Raw genomic sequence first — 11906 nt, 5'->3', positions numbered from 1 at the left:
GTTGTGTCTGCCTCTTCGTGACCCCCTGGGCCAGAGCACGCCAGGCATTCCTGTCTTCACTGCCTCCCGCAGTTTGGTCAAACTCATGCTGGTAGCTTCAAGAACACTGTCCCACCATCTCGTCCTCTGTCATCCCCTTCTCCTTGTCCCCTCCATCTTCCCCAACATCAGGGTCTTTTCCAGGGAGTCTTCTCTTCTCATGAGGTGGCCAAAGTCTTGGAGCCTCAGCTTCAGGATCTGTCCTTCCAGTGAGCACTCAGGGCTGATTTCCTTCAGAATGGAGAGGTTTGATCTTCTTGCAGTCCATGGGACTCTCAAGAGTCTCCTCCAGCACCAGAATTCAAAAGCAGCCATTCTTTGGCAATCAGCCTTCTTTATGGTCCAGCTCTCACTTCCATACATCACTACTGGGAAAACCATGGCTTTAACTATACGGACCTTTGTCGGCAAGGTGATGTCTCTGCTTTTTAAGATGCTGTCTAGGTTTGTCATTGCTTTTCTCTCAAGAAGCAGGCGTCTTTTAATTTCGTGGCTGCTGTCACCATCTGCAGTGATCATGGAGCCCAAGAAAGTAAAATCTCTCACTGCCTCCATTTCTTCCCCTTCTATTTGCCAGGAGGTGATGGGACCAGTGGCCATGAACCTGCGTTATAGGATCTTATAAAACCATGGAGAAAATGGATATAGAAAAGTTTTCTCCCTCTCTCTCAACACTAGCATTCTTGGACATCGCACAAAGTTGGTTGTTGGGAGGTTTGGGATGGAAAAGGCCTTCTCTGTGCATGGTTAAACTGTGGAACTCCCTGCCACAGTGATCGCTTTAAAAATAGACAAACGCCTGGTGCGAAGGAGGGCTATTGAAGCGATGAGGCTCACCCAGCCCTGCTTTCTTGAAAACTATAAGTAACCATAAACTATAAGTAAAACCCTGTGTTGGAAAGAGAATCCATAATTTGTGACTTTCGGAGATTTAGAAGATTTCTGTTTATTTGGTTTTGCAGAGAGTGCCTATTTCATATTGTTCATATTGTTCTATGTTCTGTATAGATTATATAAAGAGTTTATATTCTTAACGGAGAAATCTGAGAGCTCCCTTGGACAAAAAACAAGGACCCCAGCCACGAATACCAGAGCAAAACAGCAGCCAGTCGGCTTGGTCTTTATTGAAGACTGTCGCGACAGGACTCCCACCTGCCACCAGGTGGAACAAGATGGAAGCCCCGAACAAAAGAGCCCCCAACCTTTTATTAGCTGCTAATCCCCATGTTACACCCCCCTCAAACTACATCAATAATACATCTTGAAAGGGGAGGTCTGGTGGCCGTAATCTGAGCATCCTGGACCCTGCCCCATGGTTCTCCTTGCCCTCCACCAAACACCCATCAAGTGTAACAAAAGAGATATTCACATTTCCCTGTTTCCCAGCCAAGTTAATTACACCCTTTTTGTCTTCATCTGGGCTTGTTATTTCTAGAATGGCTACCTGTCTGGCACTCAGGTATCAGGAGGCCAGGGATTATCACTCAGGCAGAGGGGCTGCTGAGTAGCTGAGCTCACCTGTCTATATGAATTTCTGAAGTTTTCCAGTGAGCCAGTACAGAGATCCATTGATCAGCGAATTCTTACATTTGGTGTCGTGCATCAAAGGCCCTTTGAATAGGCAGGAAGAAACTGTGATGAACTGTTTTGTGAGGACAAATCACAAAAGTCACAAAAGCGATTGTGCTGGTTTTGGTAGTGGGCTGCATGTGCATGATATCTGCTGGAGGGGGAAACACACCCCCCCAACCTATACATAAATTCCTGCAACAATATTGACATCGCATTGTTGTACTTGGTCATCATGTTGCCTTTGGCTATCACTTCTCGAAAGCTATGGCTGGCCGAAGGACCCTGGAGAGAGTTCAAGTTCCCATCTTCTCCTCGCTGAGATCTAGGAAGCCTGACGGATTGACCTTGGGACTTCACCCCCTGCAAAGCACCCAGAAGCCCCTCCCACCCCCACTGGAGTCGAGTCGTCACTCAGGAATCAAGTAGATTTCCGACCAGCCACCCTCCCAGCTTTCAAACGCAGCCCAGATGCACACAGAAGTCCTTTCTACAGAGTAAGTAGCCCGGGAGAATCTGGAGCCATGAGTTTCACCATCCGCCCTTGCACCCCCAAGGACCTGAAGGACATCATGAGACTGGTGAAGGTGAGGAACGCGATGAGAAGCATGGAACGGTCAGAGTTGGAAGGGTCCCCTGAAGGTCATCTAGGCCAACCCCGCAAAATGACCGAATCGATCGCAGTTGAAGAACCCCAGACTAGCCAACCTCTTGCTCTGCCACATTCCTAGAGTTGGAATACATGACCCTCGGGGTCTCTTCCAACTGTACGAATCAATGCTTCTGCGACAGATCTTTATTTCCTCTTTGCTCCTGATCTGTATCTTCTTTTTTTTTAAAAAAAATTATATTTATTAGTTTTTCAACAAGACAAAAGTTACAAAGATAGTAAAAAGAAAATACAAAAAATACAAAAACCAGAAAAGAAAAAAAGAGAAAAATAAAAGCAGTTAAAAATAAATCCCTCTTTCTATTATCTTACCACTCATTTACTTATTTTCATGACTTCCTCACACCTCCCTTTTTTGTATTCCAGTTAATAGTTAGTTCAGCAAATCCATACCCTCTTTGTTTACTCTTAGTTCTTTATCTTCACATATTATAACTTCGAATTTTCATCTAATATCAATCCAATTTTACATATTCCTATTTTGCCTTATTGCTAAAACCACTTCATTTCATTCCAACATCATTAACATTCAATAATTTTACAGTGTTTCTGTAAATAGTCTTTAAATTTCTTCCAATCTTTTTCCACCAACTCTTCTCCCTGGTCTCGGAACTCCTGATCTGTATCTTCATTTAATATCTTCTTCCCTGGAGTGGAAGGAAATACCATTTTGTGGTTCGCCGCGGGTGCCAAAATTTCTGTTCCGGCTGCTGGACTAGATGGGCCATTGGACTGTCAGTGCCGGATTTACGTATAAGCTAAACAAGCTATAAAGGGACGCAGGTGGCACTGTGGTCTAAAGTGAGATGAGCGCCGCAACCCCGGAGTCGGCCACGACTGGACCTAACGGTCAGGGGTCCCTTTACCTTTACTTTAAACAAGTTATAGCTTAGTTCAGGGGTCAGCAAACTTTTTCAGCAGGGGGCCGGTCCACTGTCCCTCAGACCTTGTGGAGGGCAGGACTATATATTTTTTTTTGGGGGGGGGGAATGAACGGATTCCTATGCCCCACAAATAACCCAGAGATGCATTTTAAATAAAAGCACACATTCTACTCATGTAAAAACACGCTGATTCCCAGACCGTCCGTGGGCCAGATTGAAAGGCAATTGGGCCGGATCCGGCCCCCGGGCCTTAGTTTGCCAACCCATGCCTTAGGGCCCCACTCTCTTGGGGCCACCCCAAAATTGTGAGTCTTTGTAAACTGTGTTTCTAAAGCAGTGGCGTAGCGTGGGGGGTGCAGGGGGGCCGGCCGCACCGGGCGCAACATCTGGGGGTTAGGGTTAGGGGGCGCAAATCCATGGGTTAGGGGACGCAAATTACTTGCCTTGCCCCGGGTGCTGACAACCCACGCTACGCCACTGTTCTAAAGCAACTTTTCTTATTGCCAAATGCCAATGTTTTTGCATTATTAAGTTTGTTACGGATAAAAAAAATCATTTTAAGTTAGAGCTTAATAATTATTTCACTATTAATATACTTCTTAATTGTATTTCACTATTAATATACTTCTTAATTGTATTTCAGTTCAACAATGACTTTGATAAAATACACATTTTGTTATGTGCAAATGGCTTTAGGTCCATAAATGACCATATAGCATATACTCAACACAAAAAACAGTTGTTGACAAAGGACAGCTGGACATATAAAGGGCCCCATTACCTTTAGTAGCTTAGGGCCTCGTCCAACCTAAATCCGGCCCTGGGCCTGATCCTGACTGTTCTTACGTGCACAATTCATCATAAGGATCCCTGGGTTAAAGGGGGAACAAAGAGTCTCGAGGTGGCTGCAAACCAGAACTTTTGCTCCCAATTCTCTCTCTTCCTCTAAACAGGAGATTGCGGGCATTTACAACTTCCCTCTGGGCTCACTCAAGACCAACGTCGAAGGTAAAGAAGGGGCTCCGGTGTGCAAATAGATTATTAGGTTACCAGCTTTTTCCCAGTGAATCCGGGGACACTTTTTAACTTCAATAGATTTTGTATGGGGACTGATTTGTAAATCTGGGGACTGTCCCCGGGAAACGGGGACGTCTGGAAACCTTAGATTAGTGGCTCCCTACAGGGGTGGTTTGGGACGCGGGTGGCACTGTGGTCAAGACCATGGAGCCTTTTGGGCTTGCCGATCGGAAGGTGGGCGGTTCGAATCCCCGAGACGGAATGAGCTCCCGTTGCTCTGTCCCAGCTCCTGCCCACCTAGCAGCTCGGAAGCACATCAAAGTTCAAGTAGATAAATAGGGAAGGTAAACGGCATTTCCATGCGCTGCTCTGGTTCGCCAGAAGCGGCTTAGTCCTGCTGGCCACATGACCCGGAAGCTGTACGCCGGCTCCCTTGGCCAATAAAGCGAGATGAGCGCCGCAACCCCAGAGTCAGCCACGACTGGAACTAATGGTCAGGGGTCCCTTTACCTTTACAGGGGTGGTTTGGGACACAGGTGGCGCTGTGGGTTAAACCACAGAGCCTAGGGCTTGCCGATCAGAAGATCGGCGGTTCGAATCCCCATGACGGGGTGAGTTCCCATTGCTCTGTCCTTGCTCCTGCCAACCTAGCAGTTCGAAAGCGTGTCAAAGTGCAAGTAGATAAATAGGTACCGCTCCGGCGGGAAGGTAAACGGCGTTTCCATGCTCTGTGTTTTCCGTCACAGTGTCCCCTTGCGCCGGAAGCAGTTTAGTCCTGCCGGCCACATGACCCGGAAAGCTGTCTGCGGACAAACGCCAGCTCTGAGCCCAGCTTTGGCTGGGGAGGGCGGGATATAAATTAAAAAAAAATATTATTATTATAGCTCCCTTGGCCTGAACGCGAGATGAGCGCCGCAACCCCAGAGTCGCCTTTGACTGGACCTAACCGTCTGGGGGTCCTTTACCTTTTACCTTTTACAGGGGTGGTTGTGCCCCCAGGGGTGGTCGTGGGATTACCTACAGGGGGTGCTAAGAGGCAGTTTTATTGTTGAAAGGCTGCCTCTCCTGGTCTCCCACGCAGAGGACCTTAAGGTCAGTGAATAATCATAGTTTAGAGGGCCCTAAGGAAGTCAGATTATCCTCCACCAGGGGCAGGGCCTTCTCAGTGGTGGCTCCGACCTGGTGGAATGCTCTGTCCCAGGAAACCAGGACCCTGCAGGATTTAACCTCCTTCCTCAGGGCCTGTAAGACAGAGCTATTCCGCCTGGCTTTCAATCTGAACTTAGCCTGATCTTTTATTCCCCTTCCTTCCCTCCCCTTTTTATGAAGATTACCCATTCTGGGATCCCACAGCTAATTCTCCCCAGGTCTCCTCGCCGGCCCAAATAGAACTAATTTAGCCAGCCAGCCCTGGTGATCATCTAATGTTTACTGGAAGGATTTTCCCCTGAATTGAATTTATCATTATTCACGTTTTATACTGTATTTTATGCTGCTTTTTGTTGCATCAATTAAGTGTTTCAAATTGGTCGTTAGCCGCCCTGAGCCCGGTTTTCTGAACCGGGAAGGGCGGGGTATAAATAAAAAATTATTATTTATTATTATTATTATTATTACTGCCCCTCCCTTTCCCGCTTCCTCCCCAGAGCTGAAGAAAGCTGGGTTTGGGGAGCAGGCCCGATACGAGTGCCTTGTGGCCGAAGTCCCCGCCGAAGAGAAAAGCAAAGAAGGTAATGAGGAGAAGAGGCTCCCATCTTGCGAGGGACATGATCCGGCCCGCAGGGAGAAGCTGCTACTGCTGCAAATGAGGCGCAAGTGGGTGGTCTGGAAATGCCAGCAAGGCTGAATTCCTGTGTAACATTATTTATTTTGCTCCACACGCAGGCTACACCCTCATCGGGTACACCCTCTTCTCGTACACCTATAACACCTGGAGGGGAAAGAACATCTACATGGACAATCTTTACGTCATGCCGGAATTTAGAGGTACGGATGGGGAGGTAGCGGTCAAATCCTGTCCTCATGGTGGCCGGCCGCTTTGAGAAATCCGCAGGCAGGATTCGAACGCAAGGCCAGCGCTCTCTCGTCCTGTGGTTTCCTGCAAATGGCCTTCAGAAGCATTACGAATAGCCACGTGTTATTTTAGCGGGACGAAACCTTTTTTGGGGGGCCAATTTTAGCGGTGATGGATGGCGGTCGTAAAAATATGTTTTCGGGTGTGCGGAATTCAACCCTTCAATTCTCTTTTGGATCGGACAACGTGGGTCTCTATGTTCGACGAAGGAGCACAAAATCTGCTTCCGGAAAACCAGGAGAATTTTAATTTTACCTCTTGGAAATGTCACGTAATGCTAAATCGTAGGATCGTAGAATTGTAGAGTTAGAAGGAACCCAAAAGTCATCGAGCCCAACCCCTTGCAATGCAAGAATCTCAGCTAAAGCATCCACGACAGATGGCCTTCCAGCCTCTGCAATAATAATAATAATAATAATAATAATAATAATAATAATAATTTAATGCTGTATTGTTTTTAAACCTTGATTGGGAGCTGCTCAGAGTGGCTGGGGAAACTCAGCCAGATGGGCAGGGTATAAATAATAAATTATTTAAAATTATTATTATTTAATAATAATAATAATAATAATAATAATAATAATAATAATAATAAGCAGCAGCAACAGCAACCACAACTGCAAGTACTTGGCAAACCCTTTTAACGATTTATGTGCAATTTTACACCCATTTACTCACCAAGCAAAACCAAATTACGGCGATCTAACCAAAATATCTTTGGAATTCCCAAGTCACATTAGAAGTTTTTAGCATAATATTTCAGATTTGAAGGTTGAAAAATTCAACAGGCACTGAAGCTGTGCCCCTTTTCTGCGGATCAAGGGTGCAGCAGCTGCTCTTGAAAAAGCCCTCTTTGTGCTTCATGATGGGCCAGGGATTAAGACAGGGGTCAGCAAACTTTTTCAGCAGGGGGCCGGTCCACTGTCCCTCAGACCTTGTGGGGGGCTGGGCTATATTTTTTGGGAAAATAATAATGAACGAATTCCTATGCCCCACAAATAACCCACAGATGCATTTTAAATAAAGGGACACATTTTACTCATGTAAAAATACGCTGATTCCCGGACCGTCCGCGGGCCGGATTGAGGAGGTGATTGGGCCGGATCCGGCCCCGGGGCCTTAGTTTGCCGACCCATGGTTTAAAAGGGGGGGATGGGACCCCTGACCGTTAGGGCCAGTCGTGGCCGACTCTGGGGATGCGGCGCTCATCTCACTTTACTGGCCGAGATGGAACGGAAATGCCGTTTACCTTCCCGCCAGAGTGGTACCTATTTATCTACTTGCACTTGACGTGCTTTCAAACTGCTAGGATGCCAGGAGCAGGGACCGAGCAATGGGAGCTCACCCCGTCGTGGGGGTTTGAACCGCCGACCTTCTGATCGGCAAGTCCTAGGCTCAGTGGTTTAACCAACAGCGCCACCCACGTCCCTAGTAGCGCCTTTGTTGTTGTTTAGTCGTTTAGTCGTGTCCGCCTCTTTGTGACCCCCTGGACCAGAGCACGCCAGGCCCTCCTGTCTTCCACTGCCTCCCGCAGTTTGGTCAAACTCATGCTGGCAGCTTCCAGAACACTGTCCCACCATCTCGTCCTCTGTCGTCCCCTTCTCCTTCTGCCCTCCATCTTTCCCAACATCAGGGTCTTTTCCAGGGAGTCTTCTCTTCTCATGAGGTGGCCAAAGTCTTGGAGCCTCAGCTTCAGGATCTGTCCTTCCAGGGAGCACTCAGGGCTGATTTCCTTCAGAATGGAGAGGTTGGATCTTCTTGCAGTCCATGGGATTCTCAAGAGTCTCCTCCAGCACCAGAATTAAAAAGCATCCATTCTTCGACGATTAGCCTTCTTTATGGTCCAGCTCTCGCTTCCATACATCACTACTGGGAAAACCAGAGCTTTAACTATATGGACCTTTGTTGGCAAGGTGATGTCTCTACTTTTTAAGATGTTGTCTAGGTTTGTCATTGCTTTCCTCCCAAGAAGCAGGCGTCTTTTAATTTCGTGGCTGCTGTCACCATCTGCAGTGATCATGGAGCCCAAGAAAGTGTCTTTGTCCATGGAGTTTTCTTGGCAGGGATACTGGAGTGGCTTGCCGGTTCCTCCTCCAGGTGGATCACGTTTGGTCAAAACTCTCCACTGTAACCTGTTCATCTTGGGTGCCCTGCTCGACATAGTTCATAGCTTCTCAGAATTATTCAAGCCCCTTCGCCATGGCAAGGCAGTGATCCATGAAGGGGACCCATGGTTTAAGAGGCTACAAAATGGCCGGAGCTGAGCAGGTTTGGCAAGAGCTCGGGTGAGAGACCATCTGGGGTCCCCTGGCAGCGCCACTAAATTCTTGCCGCCTTGGCTTGTATCTTCAGAGAGAAGCGGTGGATATAACTGGTATCAATGCAGGATGAGGAGAATCCACCTTTCCCCTGCTCAGTTTAGCATGGAATCCTAGAGATGTCGAGTTGGACTGGGACCCCCAGAGGTCATCCAGCCCAACCCGCTTCGCCATGTCGAAATCGCAGCCTAAGAATCCCTGGCGGATGCCCTCCCCGTTCAGAAACCTCCAGCGAGGGGGAATCTGCCTCCTTCCGAGAGTTGTGGAATTGTAGAGTTGGGGTCCCTCAGAGGTCATCCAGCCCAACCCTCTTTTGCCACGTAGGAATCGCACCCAGAGCACCCTATCCTAATAGGCTTCCTCTGGTTGTCCTTCCTCACAGGGAGGCGGATCGGGAAGGCGCTGATGGAGCAGGCGGGTGAGGTGAGTTGTGTGGGAATGTTCAGGGATGCGGGAGAGGATATATTGTCTGATTATATCCTTTCCCAACTTGTGTTAACAAGTTCCACAATTTAGCAGAGTAACATCCCCCTTTTTAAACTCGCAGCGGATGCGTTTGCCCAGGCTCGCTAAAGCCTCTAGAATAACTGTTCCAGTATTTCCCCCTTATTCCCTCCTAAAAGATAAGACATGACGCAGTCTTCTCTAAAAGTATAAAAAGGTTTACTCACACAGCATTCTGTTCACAATTGGATCCCAGAAGGCAGACTTAGCTTAGAAAAGTAACATATACCTGGAAACTATCTCATAAGGAGACATTCCCTTTGAGCATCATTGACTAAGCAGATGTTGCTTCTTCGATGCATGTAGTCAAAGAGAGAGAGATGGCTGCCCTGCCCTGTGCTTTTGTCGTTACCTGCACAGGTGAGGCCACGCCCACCTCTAGACACATGTCCCAGCCCAGAAGGAAAAGAAAGTTTACCTGCTGGCTGGACAAACATTCCTCACCATGTGTAAACTCTAGGAATGTTGTACTCGATTGCTCTTGTGTTTCACATCCCACAAATTGTTGCACCCCTTTGGCCCCGTTCAGACAAACACCTGTCCCACCTGTGGCAAACCCGGGTCACGAGAGCTCCTCTGCTCGGATGTCCCCCTGAGATGTGACGGGATGCGGGTGGGGGGCCTAAAACACCATCCCCTCCCATTCTTTTGGGGAACGGACGCCCACTGGCTTTGCCCCACGTGGGTTCCCTTGTTCACACATTACCTGGGAACAAGCTAGGGCATTTATGATTACTCTTGTTGCCTTAATACCCCACATTTTCTCTCTGCAAGCAGCTCAAGGCAGCCTATGTGGTTCTGCCACCTGCCCCAGAATTAATCCGTAGAACACCCCTTTGAGGTAGGCTGAGCTGACAGGCTATTCCGCCTGGCCTTTAATTCGAATCCAGCCTGATCTTTTATTCCCCTTCCCTTCCCTCCCCTTTTATGAAGATCACCTGCTCTGAGACCCCACAGCTAATTCTCCCCTGGCCTCCTCACTGGCCCAAGTAGGACCAATTCAGCCAGCTAGCCTTTACGCTTATTTCCCCTAAATTGATTTTTTGAATTTTATTGTTATTCATGTTTTTATACTGTATTTTATGCTGCTTTTATAATTTAGTGTTTTACATTCGTTGTTAGCCGCCCTGAGCCCAGTTTTTGAACCGGGAAGGGCGGAGTATAAATAAATTATTATTATTATTATTATTATTATTATTATTATTATTATTAATTCCCTCCCCTTCTCCCTGCCACCTCAGGTTGCCTGGCGCCAAGGCATCAGCCAACTCCGAATGCATGTTTCCTGCCAGAAGGCGGACGTCCTGAGCTTCCTCGAGAGGAGGGGAGGCGAAAACCTGACCGACAAGGATGGCTGGCACCTCCTACGTTTCCCCAACGAGGCCCTGAAGAGGCTGGCAGCTGAGAAGAGATTCTAGCGGGCTCTGGGTTCGAATCCTGCCCTCCACCCCTAGGCTCCTGGCGGGGGGCATGTTTTGTGGTTGGAGAGGGGGCGGGAATGGATAGCCCATGATGCAGGGGCAGCAAAAGTGAGTGTGGAGGAGGAGTTTGGGCAAGAGGAGAAGAGTCACAGAATCACAGAATCACAGGGGGGACCCCCTGTGGCCATCTAGACCAACCCCTTGCAATGCAGGGTTGTTGCAAAAAATAAAAATAAAAAACTAGTCTGTGAAGAAGCCTGAAGAAATTTTCTGATGCATCTGTGGCCTTGTTTTCGTCTTTGGTGACGCTTTTGCCCTTCTTCTTTCTTTAAAAAAAATAATATTTATTTGGTTTTCCAAATTAAGATTTTACAGTCGTATATCCAACATACGTCATAAAAACAAGATTCAAAAGAATATCCTAGACTTCCCCTTTGTGGATCCTATTGCTGGCCATTTCCTCCTGCAATTTTTACAAGACCCCTTGATTTATTAGCTACTTTGTAACCTTTAAAATCTTAATAAAAAATTATTATTATTTTTAAAAAAGATTTATTAGCTACTTTATGATGAGGCTGCATTTTAAATTGCATTTTAACTTGTATTTTAAATTGGTTTTTCCCCCTTTTCTTTGGCCAGGGAGGGCGGGGTATAAATAAAATTTATTATTATGAATAATAATAATAATCCAAATCTTTTACATCTCTATTATAATCCAAAATTCACCAAGTGTTATTCCACTCCCACTAATGATTTTAACTGCTTACAATGATTCCCCCCCCCCCAGATAAATTGTAATTTCCCCCCATTCTTTATTAAAAATTTTAGCTTTCTGGATTTCGGATTCTTCCAGTCGTTTTTGCCATCTCTGCATAATCCGTCGACTTACTCTGCCATTCTGGTCGGGACTTAATTTTCTTCCCATCTCTGGTCTGTTCTATTCAGGTCTAGCTAGCTGCTTGTTACGGGATTTAATTTCCATGCATGTGTGAATTCAAGGGCAGGGAATGCCTCTGTGTAAACCTGTGTAAGTTTATAGACCTGCGGGACTCTGCTTTTGTGGGCCGATAAAGTTAAAAAGCTGTGCTGCAGCCGGCAATTTAGAGAAAAATCCACTACAGGAGGGAGGGAGTTAACCAGGGCAAAATATTCCCTTTTTTAAAATATAATTTTTATTAAGTTTTCCATGTTTCATTACATTTCAGTATCAAAAAACCACAACATTCATAACTTAAAGCATTGTTTAAATAAAGCATCGGCCTCCATCCCTCCCTCTCACAGACTTCCATATCACTTTACCAATTTCTTCACATTCCTATTTTCACTTTTTTTTTACCTTATATCAATCTTTTAGCAATCACTTTCTTATAAGTAAACCAGGTCCTTAATTTCCCATTACCAAACATTTCA

General features: G+C 46.6%; 1 protein-coding gene across 1 annotated transcript; it reads left to right on the top strand.

Annotated features, from left to right (window-relative positions):
- The first annotated feature begins 2043 nt into the window (after nucleotides 1–2043).
- Nucleotides 2044–10872, top strand: LOC307202322 (thialysine N-epsilon-acetyltransferase-like). Its single transcript, XM_079952210.1, has 6 exons — nucleotides 2044–2195; nucleotides 4116–4170; nucleotides 5826–5909; nucleotides 6064–6165; nucleotides 8954–8994; nucleotides 10317–10872. Exons 1-6 carry the CDS (start codon nucleotides 2133–2135, stop codon nucleotides 10491–10493), a joined length of 522 nt encoding a protein of 173 aa, XP_079808336.1. The 5' UTR covers nucleotides 2044–2132; the 3' UTR covers nucleotides 10494–10872.
- Nucleotides 10873–11906: the final 1034 nt, after the last annotated feature.

Source organism: Podarcis cretensis (genome assembly GCF_951804945.1).
Source record: "Podarcis cretensis genome assembly, chromosome: 13".
Taxonomy (NCBI): Eukaryota; Metazoa; Chordata; class Lepidosauria; order Squamata; family Lacertidae; genus Podarcis; species Podarcis cretensis.
The sequence above is the reverse complement of the archived record's forward strand: the minus strand, read 5'-3'. Positions and strand labels throughout refer to the sequence as shown.

Excerpts from the sequence above, each read along its gene's own strand:
- LOC307202322 (XM_079952210.1), top strand. The coding sequence starts at position 2,133 with ATGAGTTTCACCATCCGCCCTTGCACCCCCAAGGACCTGAAGGACATC. Across the intron at positions 5,910-6,063 it reads CGAAGAGAAAAGCAAAGAAG|GCTACACCCTCATCGGGTAC; the intron begins GTAATGAGGAGA and ends CTCCACACGCAG. Across the intron at positions 6,166-8,953 it reads CGTCATGCCGGAATTTAGAG|GGAGGCGGATCGGGAAGGCG; the intron begins GTACGGATGGGG and ends CCTTCCTCACAG.